The sequence below is a fragment of the Lissotriton vulgaris genome, chromosome 6 (genome assembly GCF_964263255.1).
Source record: "Lissotriton vulgaris chromosome 6, aLisVul1.2, whole genome shotgun sequence".
NCBI classification, from domain to species: domain Eukaryota; kingdom Metazoa; phylum Chordata; class Amphibia; order Caudata; family Salamandridae; genus Lissotriton; species Lissotriton vulgaris.
In genome coordinates, this window is record NC_141694.1 from 1,779,694,048 (window position 1) to 1,779,721,333 (window position 27,286).

The 27,286-nt window shown below is 45.8% G+C and overlaps 1 protein-coding gene across 2 annotated transcripts in view; it reads left to right on the forward strand.

Moving 5' to 3' along the window:
* The window catches only part of SCARA5 (scavenger receptor class A member 5), a 1,124,331-nt gene that overhangs the window by 21,967 nt on the left and 1,075,078 nt on the right, over positions 1-27,286 (forward strand). For both annotated transcript variants that reach the window (XM_086928035.1, XM_086928037.1), the window contains exon 2: positions 19,589-19,728. In XM_086928035.1, coding sequence (XP_086784161.1) covers positions 19,608-19,728 — 121 coding nt within the window. In that variant the 5' untranslated portion in view covers positions 19,589-19,607. The remainder of the gene's footprint in view (positions 1-19,588; positions 19,729-27,286) is intronic.

A 27,286-nucleotide genomic window follows, 5' to 3' on the forward strand; every position in this document is an offset into this window, starting at 1 on the left:
TACACGCACTACGGGGAGAAGAGCGGCCAGATTTTCCAGCCTATCTATATTTTGCTCTATGCCAGCCAACTGGGGAGGGTCTGAGAAAACACCAGGCACACTCGGTGGGGAAACATCTTGGACCCGGATACTGGCCGGTGTAGGCGACTGAGCAGCAGCCCCCAAAGATGAACGTCTTGAGGGGAGGTAAACCTCGGATAAACGTCGCTCAGACATGGCAATTTCCTTCTCAATCACCGCCGCCACCCTGGTGATGAACCGGTCCATAGTTCCTATGACAGGGCTCGCAGTATTTAACCCTTTTTCGATTTCACTCCTAAGGGGTTTCCCAGATCGAGTAGACATGGTTTCGGGAAGCAGAACGTGCGGACACACCAGGCGAATGTAATCACTGTTAGCGGAAGCAAAGGGACGTGGCCCAGCCCAGCCTTGTCAGCCCCTGACTGCCACAGACTGCCCGCCCTTTGCTCGGGCTTCGCTCGGCGTCCCGCTCGCATCCCGCTGAGCGCCTAACACAGCGCTAGATATGAGGGCGTTACAGAAAGGGGGCGTGGCTGGTGGTGGGCGCGTCCGCTGGCGCACCTGTGAGAGCAGGGACTCCTGGATCTCCGAGTCCCTGCTGGAGCCAACGCGATTCCTCCTCACCGCCTCCTGTAGCCCAGCGCTCAATCACAGTGTCCGCCTTCCTTTAGCCGCGAAGCGGCACCCGCGGAGCGGGTGCGGCGAGGGGTAGCGGCGGAAATGCAGGGGTCAGTCCCAGGGCCAACTGGACACACACAAGCTCCACAAAACCGCTGCAACTCTCAGGTGGGTCCCGTGAAGCGCTGGAGACACGCGCCTTTTCTTACTGACCAGGCGGGGGGCGTGGCTGGTGGTGGGCGCGTCCGCTGGCGCACCTGTGAGAGCAGGGACTCCTGGATCTCCGAGTCCCTGCTGGAGCCAACGCGATTCCTCCTCACCGCCTCCTGTAGCCCAGCGCTCAATCACAGTGTCCGCCTTCCTTTAGCCGCGAAGCGGCACCCGCAGAGCGGGTGCAGCGAGGGGTAGCGGCGGAAATGCAGGGGTCAGTCCCAGGGCCAACTGGACACACACAAGCTCCACAAAACCGCTGCAACTCTCAGGTGGGTCCCGTGAAGCGATGGAGACACGCGCCTTTTCTTACTGACCAGGCGGGGGGCGTGGCTGGTGGTGGGCGCGTCCGCTGGCGCACCTGTGAGAGCAGGGACTCCTGGATCTCCGAGTCCCTGCTGGAGCCAACGCGATTCCTCCTCACCGCCTCCTGTAGCCCAGCGCTCAATCACAGTGTCCGCCTTCCTTTAGCCGCGAAGCGGCACCCGCGGGGCGGGTGCGGCGAGGGGTAGCGGCGGAAATGCAGGGGTCAGTCCCAGGGCCAACTGGACACACACACAAGCTCCACAAAACCGCTGCAACTCTCAGGTAGGTTTGTGTTTTGAGGTACAGGGGTATTTATAGGTTTCAGGGCTAGGTTTGGGTTTTGGGGTACAGGGGTATTTTTAGGACTTAGGGATAGGTTTGGGTTTTGGGGTACAGGGTATATTTATAGGGTTAGGATGGGTTAGTGTTTAAGGGTGTTGGGGTATTTTAAGGAGTACGGTTGGGTTATGATTATGGGGTGCAGGGGTATTTAAAGGGAGCAGGGTGGGATTAATTTTTAGGGTGTAAAGGGTAATAAAATAAAAAACTAAATAAAAATAATATAAATAATGCAATTTAAAAGAATAAATGAAAAATGTGTGTATATATATATATATATATATATATATATATATATATATATATATATATATATATATACAAATATAAATATATACAAACATATATTTGATGTTTTAATAATGTACTTTTACAATGTATATGACTTTACCACACATGCATTTGCATTATAATGGCAAGCGTGATAAAGTCATATGCGTTGTAAAAGTTTTAGAAATTATGTCTTTGCGGAGTAATAGTCCTGCGTTATAAAAATTGTGGAGTGATGGTATGCGGGATGTTGGTTTGCGGAATATCATCACATATTCCCGGGGGAGGGATTATCCCTTTCTTGCAATTTCCGTGGAGGCGGGCCTTGTGTCCGGATGTGCGTGGCGCGAGGCCTGTGCGCAACAGAAGTGGAAAATCTCCAGTGTGCGCTTCAGGCGTCACCGGAAGTTAAGGCGAGATTACATTTCCTGTTTGCGCTCCTTCCGGCCCTTGGGAATAGCGCCATGCCTGACCTCCATACAGTAAAGCAGGTGCACGTCACTTGGAGCGCGGGGCAAGCACACCCGGAGCTGGAATGTACAGAACCTGGGAAGAAAAAACAATGAAATATTGGGCACAACGCTCGCTTTTTTTTCCATAATGCCGCGCCCCCCACACGCCCACGCCCCCAGCACAAGCCCACAGCACATGATAGGGCGGAACGTACCACACGCCCCTAGCTTTTGTCACGCCCCCAGCACACGCCCACATCACAACGCAGACATGCCCACAAGGGACTACTTTGCTGGCACGGTTCCTTTACCTTTTAAATGTATATGGTGGGCGTCTGCATAGCCTATGTCCTTCTGCTGCAACTGCCCTTTCCAACGCTGTATTGGATGTTGTGATTGGTGCTGTGGTCCCTGAGATTACCCGCCTTAAAGGTTTGGGCTCTCTCTTTATTATATTAGTATAGATGATATTTTCACCTGACTTTAAGATCCCTTTAACTTTGTTTTTTTCTGTCAATTTCTACGGTTATTTTTAATGGAATTTAAAATAGTATTACCATACCTAACTATAATGTCACTTTAACCATTGTTTTTTTCCAGTGAATTTCTTAGGTTTTTAACATAAAGTAATATTTTTTCACCATAACACAGCGTACGGCATGCGTATGACCATGTGCAAGACCCTGTGCTCAACGCCCGCTGTTGCACAAGCTATGCGGAGAAGAGTTTTAGTCACAGGGCCTGATGCCTAAACTCCAGCAAGCGCAAATGGCTAAATTTAAGGGTTGTCATATTAAGTAAGGTAGCGCTACTGACTTTGTCAAAGAGTCAGAACGCCTATTGGCTTTATTAAGGTGTCAGAATATCAACATGTATAAAGCACATTATTTGTATTTGTCAGAAAATGACAAATAATTATAATGAAATGTATATTTCATTAACTCACACAGTTCACTGTTTAATAAAAGTAATTGTGATAAAAAAATTATAAGGCTTTATTAATAAAAAAGTAACACGTCTTTGACTCTTTAAAAAAATGTCCAGGTACAAAGTACAGCCATAGAAATGACCTCAAGGGCCCTCTGCACTCCAGCTGAAGAGCATAGAGCTCCAGCTAAGAGTGCTTTAAAAAAATATGGTAAGATCTCCTGGGGTCATGGATTCAATGATGCAGGGGGCTTACTGTACTTTAAAAACAAAATTTGCCGGGGCTGCTGTACTCCCTGCAGCCCCCCCCCTACAACATAAAAAAAGAACTGTTTGGTGGTTTTCCATCCTCTTCTAGGGGCACCACATGCATGAAAATATATTATGTTAAAATGCCCTAGAGCATTATACACTGTTCCTTGCTAGGAGCCAGGAATAATAAATGGCCGTCTCCTGCCACTCATTTATTGTCCTTTTTTTCTTGTGCTTAATATTTAGGGGGTCCCAGTGGGCACCCAGATCACCCAGAGGGTTATTTTTTGCTGAGGGTAGTGTGGGGAGGCCTGGGGCCCTTCAGGCTCACCCACCAGCACCCATCCTAGGTGCCGGACTGACCAGGAAATTCTTTTTTTTTAAATGTAATAATAATGGGGGCTGGGCCTCTCTCCTCAAGCCTTGTCCTGGGATCCATCCCCAATGTCATTTTCTTTTTAAGGAGAGCGGGGGGCACGCTACTCCTCTCACCGAACCTTTACAGGCCTCAGGGACCCAATATCCTGCAGCCTAATGATGGCGCCCTGTTGCCCACCTTGAGCACCCAGAACTAAAAACGTTGGGGCCTGCAGGGGGGAGCCCCAGGATTCTCACACCCCAACTGGCTCCCCTGCATGTATCCATCCTAGGTGCAGCAGAAGCAGGTCATCTCATAATTTTATAATTGGAACTGGCCCCTGGTATGGGGTCTCCAGGGCATTATGAGGCTTGAGGAGAGGGGCTGTGCACCCTCCTCTTTTTTTTTATTTTACATGCAGCAGGAGTGGCATTGCTCCCACCCGAATGAAGCAGCTACTAATTCTGCTCCCTTCAGGCTGGAGCAATATTTTTATCTGTTTCCCTGTCTGCATCAGTGCTGGCTCAAAATTCTGCTCCCACTGGCTAAGAGCAGACTCTGTGTTTGCTCTCTCTTGACGGGAAATTCAAATATGCTTCTGCCCGATGGGAGCAAACACATGTTTCCCTGCCCAGTGCGGACAGCGACACCGCTATGTCCCGTGGGTAAGCTCCCTGGCACATAGCTAGTATGCCAGCCCCAGAGATGGGGTCCCAGGGGCAACAGAATGCTCAGGAAGGAGGATCCACATGAATTTCTAAGGTGTTCATTATTATAAAGTAAGAAATTATTAAAATTCCTAACAATAATGTCACTTTAAAATATCTATTTCCATTCATGTCGTGGAGTTGAAAGTCCAACCCTACAAAGCGCACAGCCTTCGTCCAACCCTCTCTGGGTGCCAAACCCCCGCAGCGCGCCGCTTTTAGCTGTGTGCAGCATGGGGTTGGGCATGGGGCGCAGGGGGTCACCAGGGCCATGAAATAGCTGGGAAGGGCCTCATAATGCTCTCTTATGGCTTTTTTAATATTCCAGGGAGCACAACAGCCACCAAGCAACATTAAAAAACACAGTAAATCTCCTGGGTTATTGACTGATGGACTCCATGACAGCTTACCATATTTGTTAAGGCACTCAAAGCTGGAGCTGTATGCTCTTCAGCCAGAGTGCAAGGACCACTGGGGTCATCAACCCCCTGCTTTAGCAGCTTCAGCCGGAGTAGTGTTCTGATGGGCCTCTTCTGTCTGCAGGTCAGCAGACAAACGCTCACAATTAACATGAAAGCGTGGGAGAGTGAGTAAGTGAAAGGGTGGATGGCTAGATGCATGGATGGATGAATGAACAAAAGCATGGATGAGTGAAGGGGAGGATGGGTGGATAGCTGGATGAGTATAAGGGTGAATAGAAGGATGTCTGAAAGTGTGTATGGAGGAATGATTAGAGAAATTGTGTTTTGATTGATGAACGAGTGAGTGAAAGGATGGAAGGAAAAGTAAAAGAGTAAATGGATAGGTGGATAAATGCATGGATGGACTAAATGGCTGGATGGATTGATGGATAGATGGATACATGGATGGATGGATGGACAACATGAATGGATGGATGGATGTACGGATGGATGAGTGAAAGAATGGATGGATGAGTAAAAGTGAGGTTAGATGGATTTCTGAATGAAAGTGTGAATGGGTGGATGAGTGAAAGGGGAAATGGATGGATGGATGAGTGAAAGGGTCTATGGATGAGTGACTCAAAGGATAGATGGGTGAGAGGGTAAAAGGATGGATGGATGAGTGAAAGGGTAAATGGATGGATGAGTAGATGGATGGGTAAAAGGGTGGACGGATGAGTGAAAGGATGGATGGCTGAGTGAAAGGGTGGATGTATGGATGGATGAGTGAGTTAGAGGATGTATGGATGGATAGGGTGAAAGGGTGGATAGATGGAGTGAAAGGAAGGATGGATTAGTGAAAGGGTGTATGGATGGATGTATAGGTTTGGTGGATAAGTTTGAAGATGGATGGATAGGTTTGAATATGGATGGGTGGAGGGATGGATGGAAGGACAGACTGAATGATGAATGAAAGATTGAATGGATTAGAGAATATGGATAGATGCTTGGATCGACAAGACAATCAAGCCCTTCTGGGAAGAGGTGAGTTGACTTGCTTAGTTTGCTTGGTGTCATAAGAGCTTTGGTTCATAGGGGGGGTTGTTTTTATTTTCTGGTTATTCCCTTGGCAAGGACCGATTGTGGTTGGTTATATGGCAGCGCATTGGGGCCTGAAAACTGTTTAAAAAGTGCTCAAAGGCATGGTTAATATTTTTTTGTGTTAATAATGCTTTATTGGTAATAATTTTTGATACTCATTACTATTAAACATTGCAATGTGTGCGTTTTTTTAAATATACATGTGATAATAGTTATTAGTGACTTTTTGACAATGCCAATAGGTCTACTTTAGATGTGTTGATGTGCTGACCCGTTAATAAAGCCAACATGCCCACTGCTTTTTTAAATTTTGGTGTTCTGATTCTTTGAGAAAGCCAGGCGGTCTGTCTTATTTAAAATGATACCTACACGAGCAGTTGCGAGCATACGCAACCACTCGCAATGAGAAACCTGACCCCCGCATTGAGAAATCTCGCCGGGATGTTTATCAAGCTGGCCAACTTGATGTTGACGATCTCGAACGTGAACAAATCTCGCTGGGAGGTTGATTTTTCCTGCTCGTGGTCGCCAACTTGACGTTGACGACTGTGAGCGAAGAAAAAAACTCTGCTCTGCTTTTTCGGAACTCTGCGAGATCTGCGTAATGCGGAGTGCAGGAAACTCTGCAAACTGCACAAGCGGAGCAAAGTTCACCGCCCAGGGTTAGCGCATAGTCCCCCACCCCGGACGGCCAAGGGCATGCGCAGCAGGAGGTCTCTGCGCCTAACCCTATGCCATGCATGTGGAATTGGTATTTTACTTTATTTTTAAAAAAATATTGAAATTCACTCAAAAAACAATTGTTAAATTGACAGTATAGTTAAGAATTGTACAAATATCTTACTTCACAATAAATAAAGCCTTAGAAATTCACTGAGGAAAACAAAGGTTAAAGGGACATTATAGTTTAGGGCATGAGTTAAAGTTACCTGAGATAGCTATAACTGGTGAATTTCAGTCGTTTTGTTAGTTTAGAATGGTATGGGTTAACTGACAATTTCACCTAAATATAACGTTCCTTTAACCTTTGTTTTTTTCAGTGAAAACACAGTCACAGAAAAACATTTAAACCTGAGGTCATAAGCGGTGCATGATGGAGCTGCAATTTATAATTAGTTGACTAAACTATAACAGATGTATTTCTGCGGTTTGTACGTTTTTAACACTGATTTATGTCTTATTCCAACACTTAACTTTAATGTCAATTTCAATTTCAATTACTTTATTCGATTTTCACCTTAGTTAAAAAACATAAAAGCAGTTCATACAAAAATTTCACATTACAAATACATATAATAAATAGTTATAAAAAGGTATTAAATCAAGTTTGGGTGATTAATCGATGGTTGAGAAATTCATGATAAATTCCGTAATTTCACAACACTTTTTAAAAACATCGACATAGAGCTAATACATAGAGGGTTTCCTAGTTGTTGGAGATTTAGATAAGCCGGCATACATTGCCTCCAAGCCCCACCTCTTAAATAATATTTCAGCCATCTAGCACGCTCTTTTTTATACAGTTTGCAAAATAGTACAAGATGGAAGGTAGACTGAGTGGATATATTGTCACATGGACATGGGGCCAAAGTTCTATTCCAGTCATTTTTCTCCGGATATGAGACCAGGTGGTGGAAAATGTTAAACCTGAATCTAGTCAGGACAAAGCGTTCAAATCCCAGGGTAACGAAAGTTAAGTAGGGTTGTATTTTATAAGTAGTCAGCAGCGGCTGATGGTCGAGCACAGATCTTTTGCTGACTTCGTTCCCAAGCCTTAGGGTGTTAAAATGTTCCATACATAGATTTTTTAGGGCTTTCTTAGGGATTTTCCCAATTAGTTCAGGTTTATGATACCATTCAGGCCTTTCGATGTCCGTCAAGGCTTTCCTCACGTACTCAAGCCATTTGATTCTTTTTACATTGGCTAGTGCCTTGACGTCCATGATGACTTCTCGGTTTAGGCCCAATTCTGGCATCGCCCAAATTCTCCTCCAGGGTAGAATTGGCTGGATTTTAATCAAGTCTGTCAGGTAATCCATTCCTAGTTCCATATGACAGTTATAAGTTGACATACTTTTTGGGAGGTACAGGAGGTATCGAAAGAAGTTATTTTCGATAATCTAGAGCGCCGTTACATCATGGTATCCCCATATCCCTGCCCCATACAGGGCAATACTTCTACACTTGGCCACATATATGCTGAGCATTATTTCTGGTTGTTTTCTACCCAATTTGCTAGCAAAGTGCTTTATAGCCACAACCGAGCGTTTAAATGCTAGCGATCTATTTTTTACCTCGGGACCCCAGCCCCCTGTTGCCTCGATTGTGACTCCTAAGTATGGGAATGTTTTTGTGGCTTGTAGTAGGGTGCCTGCTGCGTTAAGATGTTTACACCTGGCTCCACCTTTGCCAGATGCCATCACAAAGGACTTTTTAGCATTTAGTTTGAGGCCCCTCTCCTCCATGTAAGTTATGTATTTGTTTAATACTTTTTGTGCGCCAACCTTTGTTCTTGCCATCAACACAGCGTCATCCGCATACAAAAGGGAGCTGATCTGCCTATTCCCGGCCTTGGGAGAGTCAATATTGCTGGCACCCAGTTCCTTCTCCAAGCTGTTAGTATATAATGAGAAAAGAAATGGGGCCAGCATGAGAAAAGAAATGGGGCACTTTAATGTCACATTAACATTTGTGTTTTTCATTGAATTCCTAGGGTTTTTTGAGTCTGTTCTAAATTGGTTTTGCGGGCAAGCCTTCACACACATTAAGCATCTGCCTTTTGGCCAAGCCTAGTGCCCACCCCCCCCCCATGTGTAGACAAGCCAACTGCGCACATCTTTGGCATGCACAGAGGGAGAGTGGACACAGGCCCTCACCAAAGACCAGACCTTTCACTCAACCACCCTTGTGCAGATAACCCACTGCTCATGGCCTTCAGCTGTGTGCAGCAAAGCTTGGCCGCAGGGCGTGGCCTTGCTCCCAACACCCTACATATGGCCAATCCATGCTCTGCACGACCTTGGGCAGGCCCTGTGCCCAACCCCTCAGCTTGCAGCCAACCGTGCACAACCAACCGTCATGCTTTTTAAAAAACAAATTGTTTAAAACAAATTCTGTTGCCCTGGTACTCACTTGCTTTTGTTTCTACTCGGCTTTTTAGCCCATTGTACTGAGGTATCGGGCAAGGTTCCATGGGGAAGCTTGCATGGTACTGATGTACTTCGGGGGGAGGCTGCAAGGCAGGTGCTGTAGGCATACTATGGTATCTCATGAGAGTGCTGTGCTCTGTCCCACAGCTGTATTGCAGCATGCAATCTGTTTTGGTTCTTTTTTTATCTCAGGGAAGGTGGTTGGTCCCTCTGTGCCCCCCTCTTCAGATGCCTGGGGTCTGGGTTTCCTGATACTGCCTTATAAGCCTTTTGTTTAAACTTTCCTTGTGCAAGGGAGCATTGTTTGAAAAATTGCATCACTGCTTTGCACACAGGACAGAAAATAGTGCCGAACCAGATTTAACAAGAGTCGGCACAAAATCAGGGTGTTCTGCGTCACACAGAGCCTTCTGCTGAGGTTCAAAGAAGATTTGCACTGTCTAGTATGAGATTTGTACAGGAGATGCACGCTCCACTACAAATTCCTAGGTCTACACACCCACACGGGGGTGGTCAGACATGTAAGATCATTGCTTTAGGATAAAACATACATTACATGCAGATATAGCTGGAGATTGTCCATGATTCCTTTGCTTGCAGCTGATTTTCTTTGCTGTTGGTATTGTGATATAATGAGAGCAAGCTATTTTTGTAACCCCCCCTGCTGTATGAGCATCTCGTGGGCATGGGCATCTGCAGAAATTTTTCCAGGGGGGTCTAACCTGGCAAATGAAGGGGCGTGGCTAATGTTAACACCTTGCATGCTCATGACGAGTTCTGCTCATCATGAGGCACGGTGGCGCTGTGCTCATGACGAGCTGAGCTCATCATGACTGCCACGGCGCTCACAGGCGGGGATAATTCCCCTGCTGTGCTGAGCGTTCTATTGAAACGGGCGTGATCATGACGAGCTCAGCTCATCATGAGCACAGCGCCACCGTGCTGCATGATGAGCCGAGCTCGTCATGAGCACCGTGGTACCGCGCACGCCACCCCTCCCCCGCACCGCAGGGGAATTACCCCCGCGGCAAAGGGATTAATCAACAGGGGCGGGGCTAAATTGGCAGACAATCAGGATCGGGTAATGCTCAGGCCAAGCTGAGAAAAAAAGTGATCAATTCTGCCTTTGAAACTGGACAACAATTAGAGCACACATGAACCCTAAAATTACCCCCCTGTCCCCTTAAAACTCATACATTCCCTGATCCCTAAAATTAGCCCCCTGGTACTCCAAAACCCATAACCCATAACCCATACCCGCCCTGACCCCTAAAATTGTCACCTTGGCACCCCAAAACCCATACCCACCCTGCATCCTAAAATTACCCCCCTGGTACCACAAAACCCATACCCCCGATGAACCCTAAAATTATCCACCTGGCACCCCAAAACTCACACCCGCTGTGAACCCTAAAATTACCCCACTGGTATGCCAAAACCCATACCCACCCTGAACCCTAAAATTATCCTCCTGGCCCCCCAAAAAACCATACCCACACTGAACCCTAAAATTACCCCCTGGCACACCGACACCCATACCCACATGGAACCCTAAATTACCCCCTGGCACCCCATAACCCATACCCACCAGAACCTTAAAATTACCCCCTGTCAACCCAAAACCCAAACCCACCCTTAACCCTAATATTACCTCTGCCCCCCAAAACTCATACCCACCCTGAACCCTAAAATTACCCCCCTGATCCCTTAAAACCCATACCTGCCCTGAACCCTAAAATTACCCCCAGGTACTCCAAAACCCATACTCACCCTGAACCCTAAAATTATACCCCTGGCACCCCAAAACCCACACCCACACTGAACCAAAAAATTACCCTCTGGTACACCAACACCCATACCTGCCTGGAACCCTAAAATTACCCCCTGGCACCCCAAAACCCATCCCCACCCGGAACGCTACAATTACCCCTTGGTACCCCAAAACCCATACCCACCATGAACCCTAAAATTATCCCCCTGGCACCCCAAAACCCATATCTACCCTGAACCCTAAAATTATCCCTGCACCCCCAAAACTCATACCCGCCCTAAAGCCTTAAATTACCCCCCTGGCCCCTTAAAACCCATACCCTCCCTGAACCCTAAAATTACCCCCCTGGTACGCCAAAACACATACCCACCCTGAACCCTAAAACTATCCCCCTGGCACCCCAAAACCCATACCAACACTGAACCCCAAAACTAACCCCTGACACACCAACACCCATACCCACCCAGAACCTTAAAAGTACCCCCTGGCACCCCAAAAGCTGACCACCACAAACTTACACTACATTAGCATATTCTGAGGGGACTGTCTTCCTTGACGTTTCCATGCATGTAAGTCTAGAACACCGTTCACTTCGAGTAACCTACATATGCAGCCAGTAAGTAATGCTGACGCTGTGGAATGCATTGAAGTTACTGGAACTTACTTAAAACTGCTGCCTGCTCTTCTGATACTATTCAGTGGAGTCGGGCTGATTAGCAGCACTGTTGTCCTGGCATTCAGCCCCTCCCAAAGGTCTCACTGTGTAGATAGATGTGGGTCAAATGTCTCCTGGTTTCTCCTTGCCAGGACCTCCTCTACTTCTTTGTCGGTGCCCTTGGATGCAAACAGAGACAGATCCATTGCCCTGTTCACCATTCATCTGGTGAGCAGCGCTTTGGATGTGAATTCCATACAAGTGCACAGACAGCAAGGGGACAGGGATGGCAATGCAGGTGACGCTTTTCCTTTGTTAATTCATTCCTGCTGGCGTCATGGCCCAGGGTTTGCTGTCTGTGCACTTGTATGGAATACACATCTATACAAGTGTACAGACAGCAAACCCTGGGCTTTTATGCCAGCAGAAATTCCGATACAAAAGAAAAGCGTCACCTGCACTGGCCATCCTTTCCCCCTGCTGTGCACATCTTCCTACTCCCACCCCATACTCACATTCACAACACATCCTGTGCATAGGTGAAATCCCTGCCGTCAGGCAAGTGTATCACCTTTGTGGCACCAGTCTAAAAGAAAACAAAGGGTGGGGGCAGGGAGGGTCGCTGAAACCGTTCAGAGGCGGGCTGGCTCGAGCTGGTTCTGGGCCTCTCAGGAGGGCTCATAAAAATCACATTCTTGGATGCTTTGCGTTCAACCATTGCTCGTTCTTAGCACCTGGTGGTGGCTCAGATCAAAGTAGGCGCTTTACAAGCGTAATAAGCTACACACACAAAATACAGAAACACAACATACGGGAAATTGTTAACACTCTAAGGGAATGAAATATTAAGTAAAACGTCAAACCACAAACAGGAACTAAATCGCTGACATGGATTGCCTTTTTGCATTAATTATTTAGAAATCGATCAGTGTTTATGTCAGAATAAAGGGCATGACGTTAGAGCCCGATAAGGACCCGTTGCAGCATACTCTGCGACCCGGGTGGGACCCAGACCATTTAAAGCCCTGGCTGAGGGGTCACTTCAATGTGAGATGAAGATTGGCAACAAAAGGGTACCCCACATGCAGAACATTTCTTAAGAAATCCCTGTCTGGAATGGGGGCTTAGCAGGACGTTTGTGGCGCTGGAGGAGGCTCATGGTTCCAGCACGGCTTGTAGCGTGTCTTTTCCCTGCTAGTGGATGCGTGCTTCAGTCTTTCTTTTGGGATTCAGTCCTGTCCAGATCTGCGCATCTGAGCGTTTCACATTGTAAGTACCATGGATGCGTTGGTGAATGCTTTGCAGTCTGCAGACACGTTTGGGTGAACTCTGCACTTTAGTGACGTCATGTGAGAATGCAGCGCCCCGAAGTGAACTCACCAGTTAATGAGGCACGAAAAGGCCAATGGCCCATTCTGGTGCCGCGAGTCAGCTTAGCTGTGATTACCGCCATGGGCGCCGCAGGGGGGCAAGGAGGGGCACTCCAGGGAGGTCAAGCGCCACTCTTTGCCCCCCTCTGCGGATGCCCATGCTCATGGGCCCTCCCACCGTTCTTTCCTTCCCATCAATTTTGTACACCAAGAACTTTTTGTGGAGTTAGAATGTCAGCAGTTTATTCGCATCAGAGGTTGGTAAACACTTGCCATGATGACATTGGTCATCAACATGCTAATTTCTGGCTTATCTTGGGCTGCAACATAAGGCATTTTCATAACAGGTTATACAGTGTACATCCTATGATTTATGACATTATAATGACAATAACTTCCAACTGTCGTGACAGCTCTACTTCTGTCACTTACTTGGTACAGTGGGTCGCGGCTTCGAGGCTTCAACTAGCTTCTCTAATATCTGGTGTTCGTGGTCCCATGGCCATGCCTGAGCTGCAAGTGCTGTGTCTGCCCAGAGCTGACCATTTCTTACCCTTTTGTCTCTCCTCAAGTATCCCTGCCGTTGCGTGAGGCATCCCAAGGACTTAGTTTGGGCAATTGCCCTTTTACGTCCTTATGTGAAGATTTTTTCTTGTTAAACCTCGTGACTCCCCACCCCCTTCGTCCCACTAGGGGCTGCGATGCCCGCCTTTTCTGGTGTGGGTGGGTGGGATCAATTTCCTCTGGCGGCAAAGCTGGAGGCTGCTTGTCCCGATCGCCTTTCATTCTGTTCTTGCAACCATGCCTCTCTTTCTTGAATGAGCCATTTGAACCCAAACTCCTGGTCACTTACTGGCCTTTTCCTCATGGTCTGATGCGGCTGTGCCGTTTGTCTGCCGCCCTTCTAGGGCGGGCTGTGACTCCCAGTCAGGGGTAAATCTCGCTTTGCACCAAAAAAAATAAAAAAATTTGCGCTGATCTGCCCCAGACATACTGCCCTTGCATACATTAGCAGAGGGGTGGCACAAAGGTGTTTGGATGCAGCGCAAGAGTCAACTTACAGTGCAAAATAGCTTTTGCATAGGAAACTTGCTTTGCACCACTTTTCGATGTTTTGCAACACTTTGCATCATTTATCGTGGTGCGAGCGCAAACATTTGAGAAAACTAGTCCTCAATGTTTTTCCCGCACAGTGCAAGCGATGACAAGCCAGGCTTCATAATGACGTCATTGATTCCTTATATGGAACCCCCTCATGACAACTGAATTGAATATATGCTAACGAAACCTTTACTCCAAAAATATATTGCTTTTTTTTTTTTATTATTTATTTAATGCGATTTTATATAGCACAAACTTTACCCGAAGGTGTCAGAGCGCTTTACATAAGAACCAGTTGCAAAACATAAGGATTTAGGATATGTATCATAGTTCCGTTTTGCGAATTCTAAATAGCGATTTTTAAGGAATCGCTATTTAGAAATCGCAAAACGGTATGTATGAAAAAAAATCGCTTTTTTTTGCGATTCCTTAATCATTTCCCATTCATTCCGATGGGCCAGGAGGCCCATAGGAATGATTGTGAAATGCATTTCATTTTGCGATTCACAATTTGCTAATCGCAAAATGAGATTGATTTCAAGGGTGCAGGGGTGTCTCAAGGACACCCTGCTGCACCCCTGAAATCAGCATGTGTGTGCATATGGCGCACATACATGCCCTATGGGCATGTATGTGCGTCACATGCCACATTCAAAAATGCCAATTAGTGTATTTTGAAAAGAAATCGCAATTTACCACCAACTGAAAGTTGGTGGTAAATTGCGATTTCTTAAGCTATATTTGCTACAGTAAAATGCTTCATACATATACAAATATTTGTGATTCCTTAAGATGCGATTTTTTGATACATATCAATAAATGCAAAACAGCCTTTTGCGATTCGCAAAGGCCGAAATTCGGCGAATTTCAGCCTTTGCGAATCAAAAAAGGCTTGATACATATGGCCCGTGCGTTACATAAAAGCCACCCTAAACACCCAGACCAGGCAACACTGCATAATCAGAAAAGCATCCTACTCAACAACATAAAGCGCCTATGTCTCTCTCTACTCCTACACCTCTCTTCTTCTTACACTCTATCTCTTCACACCACCAGGGGGACGGAAGATAACCAGACAGGTTGCAAAGGGGCAAGGGGGAATATGGAAACGTGCAAGTCGGGCGAGAAGAAAATGTAACAAACTGAATAATGGACTATCAAGAGCTAAACTAATGTAAGCCAATCTGGCAATCTGGACATTGCTTGTCCCCCCTCCCCCCCCCCCCCGTGCTCCTTTCTTTACTTTATCCCCCATGTGATTCACCCTGTACCATGTAAATATGCTTTATTTATTCAATAAAAAATTACAGAAAAAAAAGATAGAAACAGAAAAAATTGCAAATGTACAAGATGTAAAGTCACACAAGGAAGAGATACAAACAGAGAAACAATTGCAAATGTACAGATAGTAAAGTCACTCAAGGAAGAGATACAAATGGATATATATATACTCTAAGAGTCACATAGGAATGGTAGAGAGTACTAGAATGTAACACCAAAGGCACACACCTCACCATCCGCCGGCCTGCTGCCATCTGGCATCCATTGTGGAGAAATTGTTTGAGAATCTGTGAATTCCCCATATTTCATCAACCAGAGAAAGAGAGGATTCGTTTACTGCAATGAAAATTTATAATAAAAGGAGGAAAACAAAGGCACGTTTTTGGCATTCCTGCGCCGCTGCGAAAGCATCGCTCTGCCACGTGTGTGATCTGAAGGGACCGCCAAGAAGGGAGATGTTTTGTGAATCCGTGATTCTTAACGACTTGGCTGGTCCCTGAGGTGTTACACGGCGTGTGGAAACACTTGTCGAAACCAAACTCCTTCTTGGCACTTTATTGCGTGTGAATGGAATGCGGGGTTTGATCAGGTGCAGCGCAATGGCTGGACAGAGGAGCGGTGAGAGATTACATCTGGAATAATTCACCAATAAAAGAACGGTTCACGAGTCGCAGGCTTGAGTGGAATAAAAGACATGGAAGAAAGACTTACTAGGGGCGTGCAGAGTAATAACTCATTCAAGTGTCTCCAGATGGGAGGGCCGTTGGTTTTGGCGCCGAAGGAACCCTTTTCATTAAATCCTGGTGCAATAGGCGGGAAAATGGAAAACGAAGTTGTTTGTAACTTGTAATATTTCTCCGTCCATTTTCACTCCAAGGCTCTGATCATGATATGCCTGCTAAAACAATTGCACATTTTTCTACCGATATTCTGCCGATACCATGGGCTGTTTTCGTATGTCTGCAAGCGGATTATGTACAATTTGTGTGGCATTAGTCAGCGATGCAAGAGCTTTACGCTGTTTGACCATATTTTGGCCAAATCCACGTGAGACTCGTCCACCCGCATTCATCATATTCAAGGCCTGAAACTGGCACAGGAGAAATGTAATCTATGCTGTCGAAATACACAAAATTCCCAAATTTGAAATGATAACAAAGTTGTCCAAATCTTGCAACACACAGTTTCATCTATCGGCCCTTGCATTTTTTATCCTATTTTGCTCCAGGCTGATGTCCCCAAGGCCTATTAAGGCTCTGCGAGGGGGCTGCTCACATCCATCCCTTTATATTTTGGCCGCAGGAATGGAGTCACTAGGGCGTTATAGGGCTTGTGGAGTGCCTGCCCTGCTTTTTTATTGGCACTTGCACCAGAGGATGGGGTCCCTGGGACCAAATAAGGCTCAGGTGGGGGCTGTGTGCCGCCCTCCCCTTAACCTCTCCCATGCTCATGACGAGCTGAGCTCGACATGAGCCACGGTGCTCCGGTGCTCATGACGAGCTGAGCTCGTCATGGCCCGTGGAACGCTTGCACGCTGGGCTAATTCCCCTGCTGTGCTGAGCGTTCCATTAAATGGGTGTGGTCGTGATGAGCTCAGCTCGTAATGAGCACCGGAGCACCATGGCTCATAACGAGCTGAGCTTGTTATGAACATGGGGGCACTGTGCGCCCCCCCAGCACAGCAGGGGAATAGCAGCCAAGGGATTATAATATATATGCTTTGATCCCAGAGCCAGAAGACCAACCCTACGCTGCTCACTCCAAAGGCTGCGTGCAGTGTGGGGATGGCAGCCTACAGGCGGTGTGGCCACAGAGCTTGGCTGCAAGCCACGCCCTGTGGCCAACCTCTCACAGCGCATGACTAAAGACTGCGTGCAGTGTGTCTCGGCTGCCTCCAGGTGGATTTCTCAAGGGCAGGGTCATAGGCCAGGCTCTGTGGCCAAACCCTGGCTGCACACAGCCAAAGGCTTTGTACAGCATAGGGTTGACTGCCTGCGGGACCACGCACGGTAGGGTATTGGCTCTACTTATGATAGTAAGATAGTGCTTTATGTTAAAAATTCCCAAGAAATTCACTGAAAAAACAAAAGGAAAGTAACATTATAGTTAGGTGAAATGTTCAGTAACATCATAAACTTTTAAACTAAAAAAAGCACAAAAATTCAGTGGTGTGCCCTACACGGGGTTATTGAAGTGGCACATGAGTGCATATGATGTCTTATAGCCTACAGGTGAAATGCGCAACAAATTCCAACTGCTGTTCTAGCTCCTGCCAGTCACACAGTTAGTGTGACTTGGTGGTGTAAAGCTAAACTCACCCAGTGCATGCAGTGGTATCCTCCCTGTAAGGCGAGTGCCGAAGTCCCTTTGGAATGACCCAGTGCTCAGGAAGTGGAGTGCAATCAGAACCTTGACATGGGCAGGGGTGGCTTGTGAAGATGTTGGTGAAAAAAGCTCCCGCTCCCATTCAGCAAGGATGACCAGGATCACATCTGGCATGAAGCGGTGTCTTCCCATTACCTCTTCCTGAGATGTATCCTTTGTCGGTATATACTCTCTCTCCTCAAATCATTATTTCTCAGAATGAGGTGCAGTGCATTAAAACGTGGCGCCAGTTTTGTGGAAAAGGCGTTACCTACTTCTGATATTAAAGTATGGGATTGATTGGTGGTTTGATGAGCCTCAGGTGAAGTGGGGTCTGGGACCGGAGCCATCATTGAGGCCCCCTTTGGATTGGCAAATATGTAGGTATTTGGCGTTTCTCTTTTTTGGATTATTTCATGTTTGTTGTGTGTGCACATAGGGCCTGATTATGATTTTGGCATAGCTCAATTACTGTGTGGAATTCTGCTCCAGCCGATCACAAGTGAGCCGGAGTTCCTCAACCTAGATCTCCTGGCTGTGGGACCACTGGACTTTATTTTCCTGGCTGGAAAAAAGAGGAGGATACAATTGCTTGAGGCTTTTTGTCTGAAACAGCAGTCAAGCCTCTTTCCCCATCCTTGCTCTGCTTTTTTCCGCAAGGGGGAGCATGCAATGTTCTCCCCATGCCAGGGCATCTTTCCCCCTTGCCTTCATTAATTTCATCTGGGAAGTTTGCACCCCGCCAGTACTGTGCAACTCATAACTGGGCCCTTAAATGTGTATTTATGTGTGTGGAATGCAGATTTTGTATACACTTACCTGTGTATTGCAAGTGGGGCTGTAATTTGTTTTTTGTATGGTCATGTAGCCTACTACATACATATATATTTGTGGATCACAAGTTATTTCCATTGACAGTATTATGTAATTGTGGGATTTTATTCTGTCTTAACCCCTCCCCTGCTGATGACGGAACCGCTCCGTCATCAGCTACGGTTGGGCTGTGCTGATGACAGAGCGGTTCCGTCATGGCCCGGCCGCCGCGCCTGCGTGGCGCTGATTTCGCGCCTGCGCAGCAGTTTTATTGAGCGGGGCGGGTCATGACGGAACCGCTCCATCACCAGCACAGCTCAACCGCGGCTGGTGACAGAGCAGTTCTGTCACCAGCGTGCGGCCGCCCCGCCCCTTTAGCGCTGCGGCGGAATAGCCGCCGCAGCGAAAGGGTTAATATTTTGTTCCAAACCTCACCGTTTTCAGCTGTGGGTGTGTGAACTGTTGTACCATTACTTTTTGTTTCATTTTCTCTTACCTGTGTCCTGGTAATCTCATTCCTGGCCTCCACTGGCTTCTGTGTGGATCCTCTGCAGTTCTTACAAGTGACCTGGGTTGGTGTGTATCTTACTCCAAGGCTGAATGTTTGTACATTTCCGTCTCATTAACCTGTGAGAAGTTTTGGGTGTAACTTTTGCGAATTAGACCTGATATAAACATCTATAAGAGCATGCAGTGGATGTGCTCCTTCTTGAGTTTCTCGTTGCCCCATCCATTGTGGACCATTCACATGCATGGTTTGCTGCACACACCTGAGGGTTTTGCTCATGTGGGTTTGGCTTCTTCTGCATGTGCTTTCCCAAAGGATCCTCTGTGAATTGCCATCCCGGCATACGCTTAGAGCACTATGGAATATGAACACAAAGCACTTCATAAATAGAGCCCACTGTGGTTATTGTGCGCTGTTCAGAACTGACTCTACATAAGATAGCCTGCAGTGAGCATGTTGCAATACTTGTTCCATTATGGTTATTTTTGAAACGTTGCCATCTCAATAGCTCTAGGTTTAGTGATGCCATTGCAGTGGACATCTACCAGCAACAAAGAGAGACAGGTTGCTCATATGCTTCTTCTTTTGATCAGATTTTCTTCGGCCCTTTGCAGGTGAGCCTCATCCCAACCAATGGACAACAAAGCCATGTACCTCCACACATTTGAAGAGAAAGAAAATGGCTCCCTCTTTGAGGAGTCGCACGAAGGGATGAACGGCAGGAACCTCTCCAAGATGAACCTCTGTGAGGATTGTAAGTACCCTTTTTTTATGTTCCTGCTGTGAAATTCTCAAATGAAATGGTGGCATTTAAATTCAGTTGTAGCCTACATGGTAGACCTGGATTCTGAGCTACTTAATGGCCCTTTCCAAGAAAATCAGGGCCATTTGTGATTTAACTTATATCATATTTACCTTTTATGAGGGTAAAATTGCAAATATGCTCTCAATTGAACCAATGGTTAATGAGCATCTACAAATGATTACGGCATAAAAATGCACAACATCCAAGGAATTTATTTTTCCCTAAGTCTAATGCTCTGATTACAAGTTATGGAATTTCCTGCAGAGTGATAATAATTCCGGGTGGACACCTGCAATTTTGAGTGTATTTAGGGTCCGGCATTATCGGGTCTTCAAACTCTGGATCTGATAGTTCTAGAGCCTAGAGAGATGGGACTAAATTGCTAGCTGCAAGAGCCAGAACTGCAGCGGCGGCCAGCAAGACTCGCAAGTGGCGGGACAGGCATGGGAGGTGCACTGTAAAAAGAAATGTAACAAATGAACACTTACCTTGGCGCCGGGTCTCGCGTCTCTGCTCCAGGAACAGGAAGCACAGCCAGGCTCACCTGACCAATCACAACGCTGCAATACAGCATTGTGATTGGTAAGTACATAGGCTCCCCTGACCAATCATAATGCTGCAGTGCAAAGTTGTGATTGGTCTGAGCGTCGTGGTTCAACGCTCAGCCAGGGAATGGGGGCCTGGGCATGTTCTCCACGCTGTATGTATTGCAGCCTGCGTGGAGAACAGGGAAAGTGCGCAAGACTGTTTGGCTGCTCACAGAGGGCCGGCCAGACAGTGATGTCCACTTATGAGTGGGCAAACCACTCCTCCGGTGCCCTGCTCCGAGAGCAGAGCAGCCCTGCCCGCCCACAAAGCAGCCCAGAAACATAAGATGATAATAACTCAAAGTTATTATAATTTTATATTTCCTTTATTTGCACTGCTTAAAATTAGTGGGGTGACATTCCCCCGCCATAGTGGAGGAGCTACCACTGAGGGGCTGTGGGCAGGAGTAAAACCTTTTCCCCATATGATCCCTGCAGAAGCATGGGTGGAGCAGGCAATACTCCACACAGGCAGGCTCAGGACTACCTTGCACCGCCACCTCTCATCCCACTCGCTTTCCTCATTGACCGTCCTGCTGACACTCAGAGCTGGCAGAACATGTCAGGTTTTTTTTGGGGTTCATAGACTTAAGTTAGGATTTTGTCTTATTTTTGTCTTAAGTCTGTCTTAAGTCTGTCTTAAGTCTGTCTTAAGTTTGTCTTAAGACAAAATCCTAACTTTACTACTACTAAATGCCTTCTGTGATTACCAAAAGTAGTAAGTTTAGGATTTTGTCTTAAGTTAGTTCTGTGAATCAGCCCCTCTTTAAGTACTTTGCTGAACGGTTTATTTAGCTGGCTTTTTGTTATTCTTATGATCACTTCATATCGGGAGTGAGTGAGTGATAATAGCAGTCAGTTCTGGAGCAAGTGACTCTTGGATCTGGCCCTCTCTACACGGTCGCCCCAAACTATTACCTTCACTACCATTTCTGTTGGCTTTTAGGACTCTTTGCACTTTACCATTGCTAATCAGCGCTAAAGTGCTTGTACTGTCTCCCTAAGACATGGTAAAATTGGACGACACATAATTGGTACATTTAATTTACTTTAAAGTACCTATGGTATTACTTGTACCCAGGGCCTTTAAATTAAATGCAACTAGTAGGCCAGCAGCACCCATTGTGCACCTCACTAAAGTAACCTTTTAAAACATGTCTCAGGTCTGCCACTGCAGCAAATAGTGCAGTTTTAAGCTGTCATTGTGACCTGGCAAAACAGACCTTTTACCATGCCTATATTTATAAGTCACCCCTTAGGTAGGCCCAAAAGTGTCATATGGCAGTGTGTACTGTATTTAAAAAGTAGGGCATGTGTACTTATATATCCTGCCAGAGAAAAACTTCTAAAATCATGTTTTGCTGTTGTAAGGCCTATCTCTCCTATTGACTAACACTGGATCACCGTATTACATTTAACAAGTGCTAATATTGGATTGGGAGTAGATAGAGATAAGCTGTTTACACTCAAATAATTGTATTTTAATGTCCTCCTTGATGGCGAGGTCAGATTTTAATTTACAACTAAAAAAATGCCACTTTTGGAAAGTGGACATTTTCTTGTACCAACCATTTGTGTTTTCTGACTGTGTCCTGGGACACATGAATAGCTCTGCTGATGGTGTTTTGGTATTGTTTCCAGACAGAGGCACAAACAGGGCTTTGTGGACAGGTTGGGCCATCCTGGCAGGATGGCTGGGAAGTTACTGCGCCCAACCCCACTTTCACTTCTAAGGGCTTTGCTCCTACAGACACAAATGCACCTGACACCAGGAATGCCTGTCTTTTGTCACCCCTACAGTTTGGCGCCGACAGTGGAGGGGTGACAAAAGGCAGGCCTCCCCCTCAACCAATAATCCAATTTCTTACAGTGACCACCATAAAGGATGCAAATACTAGATTGGATGGAGATCATGTGGGTTATGGAAGGGATGAGCTTAAAAGGGAATAGGTGCCTCGTGCCTCTGATGAGGTAGGTAGTCTTACTACAACTGTGCTGTTTCAGGGAGGCATTTCTTGAAAATGGTTGTTTTAATGTTCATAGGGAAGTTAGATAGACTAGGCAGTTACACACACAAGAGTACTCATTGAGAAAAGCTACTTAATTTATTCACTTCCTGCATTGATCATTGGCCATTGGAAGACTTCTTACTCACTGTGTATCTTTTTCAACTCTCGGTCTGCCAGGAGGATTTCCTGCTAGTAGCTTGGTGGTTTGTTTTCAAGTACTATACTGACAGGTCTATCTGGACTTGCTTTATTTCAGATTATTGAATGGCATGTAGTGGAGAAATAGCTTAAAAGTGTAATCAGGGCCAATGCCCCCTTTGTGTATGGTTCAGAGAACACTGACCTTAATTTAGGTTTCAGCTACAAAGCCATAATATTTAAGGAAGGAACTAGAGAATCCCAAGTCCTGAGGGACAGCACTGTTTGCTTATGTGAAAAGCTCGGACCCCCTGTATAATTCTAGAACTCCTAGGACAGGGCAAAATACCAAGGGGAAAAACTTTCCTAGGCAGTAGATAACGTAAACATTACATTAATATATTTAACATGATGTGGGGGATGACCCAATCTCAGTGCAATTAATTAACAACTGTTTAAAACATATTGATTATACTTTTATTGGGGTTTATCTAGAGGATCAAACATAAAAAGGCAAGGATCAAAAACATATACATATAGGTGCCTATACATCAATTGTAATGTATTTACCATGAGTAACGAGCGGTAAGCACTTTATCCAAAACAATACAAGTCTATATTGTATTGTTTTGGATAAAGTGCTTACCGCTTGTTACTCATGGTAAATAATGTTTACGTTATCTACTGCCTAGTACAGCACTGTTCGCTACAGGTCTAGCAAAGTCCTATCATGGGCATTTTTGAGTTTGAATAGTAGGTACCTTCCTGGCTGCCACAATGTCCACCAAGGGGTGCAGCACTGATTGTGTCTCCCTAAAAGTGACAAAGTACAACATGGCTCCCAGCCTGCCACTGCAAACTAGAAGAGCAGTTTTCATAATGCTAGTTCAACTTTGCCATTTAAACTTATGTCAAATCCCGAACCACCCTCACCAAAGTACATGAGTCACCCCTAAGGAAGGCCTGTTCAGCCCTAAGGCAGAGTGCTGTATATTATGAAGTAGGACACATACTATAATATATCCTAACAGTAAATCCCCCAAATTGTAATATTTACTGTATAAAACGAGGCAGCCCCATTGGCAAGTACAGAGTTACAGACTGACACCTCAGCCATGATAACCTCTGAATGGGACAACTAAAGTTGGTACTTCAAAGGGACAAATTAATCATGACATTAAACCTGACTGAATGCCCAAGTCGAACTTAATGTTGCCTGTTAGATAAAGCAACTGTTAGAATGTTTCCTAGTTTAACTGGTGGCCATTCACAGATGCTGGTCACAAGGGATGTATGTCGTTACAACGCATACTTTTACTCCGCGTACCATTACAACGCGGTATTTACAATGCATACCGCTACAACGCATAGCGCTTTGGGGTGCTGGATAGTGGTAAGTATAATTTACTATTCTAACTCCAGTCCCCGTGGACCCTAGGGAAGGTGTTGGATAGTAAATTAAACTTACCTCTTATCCTAGAGCGCCCCCCAGCGCAATGCGTTGTAACGGTATGCGTTGTAATGCCTGCGTTGTAGTGGTAGTGCGGAGTAAAAAATGCGTTGTAACAGGTGAATACCGGTCACAAGTCAGATTTCTGCCACTCTTGGGAGTCATTTAAATGACTTCCCAGGCCAGGAACAATAGAGGCCGCCTCAGAGGGAGGCTCCCTTGCCGGACGCCACACAGGTATTTGGCCCATAGGGGGAGCTGCAAACAAGAAGTCGCCTTCCATGGACAAATGGCATACACAATTGAGAGGGACTGCCTCTTTGTTCAGATAGATAAGCTGATGGCGGGAACAGAGATGGGAAACCAGTCACTAAATTGTTTTTTTCCCATGGGTGTGTAGCCCACAGGGAGCCACACCTCTAGGGTGAACTATCAAGTGTAGTGTAGTTCCTAGTTTCCCACTAGGCCCTGCGCATTGGAATAACATAAACAGTAGTATCGACGTGGAACTGCTTATATTCCAGGCCTCCACTGACTATGCTAAACTTAATTGGGTTGTGTTACCAACTAGCTCAGAGGTCACTGGAAACTTTCTTCTCTGCATAGGAAGTGATCAGCTTCCTTGGCACAGACAAGAAGGGATTCAGCTTTCCAACAACCGTGCAACATGACAACTTTGCTCCTCAGATCAAGAGTCGATCTCTAGGGTCGTGTGAAACAATAGACATAGATTTCACTCAGTCAGTCTGGTGCAGTTTACTTTCACAGTATGTAGAGAATAGAGAGACGGGCGTGTATCAATAAAGGTTAACATTTATTGAACAGTCTTTCTTCTCATACAAGAGAAATGTATTGCCACAATTGCAATAACTGTTATTATAAAAAGTACGTACAGTAAGATAAGAATAGCGAAATAGAACTGTAAAAGCATTGATATGGTTTCTTAGCCATACAATGGTTTAAAAGTAATAAAACATATATACAGTCATATATACATTAGGCTAACATACTCAACTGGTGCTTCTAACTACGCCTACCCCAGTGTGCCTGACCTAAGCCTAACACGTGAGAAGGGGGAGTAAGTAAGTAGCTTAAGTTAAGTTGGTTTTGCCAAGGTTTGTTTCAAGAATTCTCGTCTAAGGGTTTAGTCAACACCATACCTCTGAATAGAATGATGGAGGATTGGTATCTCCTTCAGGGGTCTCTCTCGATATCCCAGTCACCTGCGAGGGTAAACTGGAAGCGCCGGGACTGGATTTCTCTGCACGAGAAAGGCAGCGGCTTCTCTCAGCGCGTCGAGGAAGGAGGGGTGACAGCGTCTGCGGGCAGCTGGGCTGGATGTCTTCGCAGAGGACGGCTGCACGGCTCCTCAAGCGTACTGCACCATAGGTCGCGCTGTAGCGGCGATAATGGTAATCAGTAGCTTCACCACCACAGGATAGCAGGCTGCAGCGACAGAGTGCTAGTTTTTACCAACACGGGGTCATGCAGGCAGCTGGCATCAGCAACATGTTCGCTCATTGCTTAAGGCAACGTTGGTAATATTTATACCTGACAGGTGCCGGGTTTGACGCAAGTTTGCTGGACATAAGACGTCAATTAAAGATGTCACTAGGAAGTGATAGTTATCAGTTGCTCATTAGAGTTCCATTACTAATCAAAACATAGCAAGCGGGGATTTCCAGGTTTGCTAAGTTTTTATCTTGTTGAAGAACTCGGAGTGTTTATCTAGGAATATCAGATAGTGACTGCTGCTCTGTCATTGCACTAATTGGTCGCAAAGGAAGTAGCAGAAAGTCATGCTGGAATGTGGCTCTGTGGCTCTGCTCGTGTGAGGCCAGAGATGACTTTTCAGAAAATCGCACTTGAACGGTTATGCCAATATAGGGAATAAATGGATTTATAGCCGAATAGGGGCATAAGGTCACAGTATCGATCAGGAACCTAGATAAGCACATGACACCCACTCCACGAATTCATGTCCATCAAAATTACTAAAACTAAGCAATTAGATGCATGTGTAACATGGTGTAACATAGCCCACCCCAAAATACATAAATGCATTCGAAATAGGCGTACTTGTAATACATGGAATTTAGGTACTGTACGTTTTTTTTTTTTAAGCATAGTAATCATTCAAAAAATTATTGCATATGAAATCAATGAACGATTATGCATAAAGAATTACACATGAAGTATCTCTGACAGAAGAAATGCGAGATAAATCATCACATAAAAATGCATTGTAATAATATGTGTGCTAGAGGCTGGTGTTATGTTGTTATGTCTCTAGATGTGTTTTTAGAAATAGAAGTGTGAAGCTTCTGTTCTCTAAGAATAGTTTTTACGTTAAGCAAAGAATCGTTCGTGCCAAAAGGAGAGGGTCAATATTTTTTTTAAAAATTGTCCAATTCAAAGAAAAAATCAGTTTACCAAAGCTCCTGGCAGTTTTATGTTGATCAAAACTGAAGGCCGAATTCAGAGTTCATGGGAACGCTGTGTGTCGGAAAGCTTCTCAAAAGTTATTGTTTCTCTGTGGGTGAGAACATCGTATCAGACAGGCTCGCAAAGAATTGGTCTACAAAATCAGGTGATAGTTCAACCAAATTAGATAGCGCTGTAACTTGGCAGGTGTGAGAATGATTGCTGTCATCGAAGACAGGACCAGCCCTGCTCACAGAACGTTGTACCTGGATGATGTTGCTTTTGTCACTCGCTCCACTGTTACCACTTGGCTGTAGTACAGGAGTCTCCACGAATGCCGTCATCAGGATTGGTAGCCGCTGGGGACAACACAATGCGTGAGCCGTTATTGGACTTAGCAAAGTATCGACGCCCATTGGTACTGCTGATGGAAGTGAAAGACAGATGTCCAACACGCATTCATCGCCGCAAAGCATACACCGTAGCACAGGTAAAATGCAATTTTGCCATATTGGTCTGAATGAAAGGAACCAGGTCATGTTTAGATCTCTCAGCCTGGCCAATCCGAGGACGTTAGTTATCCTGTCCCTGTAGCGCATTGCTAGGATTGTTTCTTCCATTCCCATGGGAGCTATGTCTGAGCCGAGGCTTGCCATAATGTAGCAGAAGGGTCAAAAATAGAATCCCTGCGATGAGTCCAAAAAATAGTGGGATACCACCAAAGATGGAGTGCACAAAATTAGGAAAGATTCCCAAAATTGCCTGGAAGGGTGTTAGCAGTCCCGTAAAGACTGTCTTAAATATGCCTGGGATGCTTGTAGCACTAGACATGTTAAGGAGTTGGTCGAGCATTTGTACGAAATGCACGGGGCAATTTGTTGATAAAAGGTCATGGACCT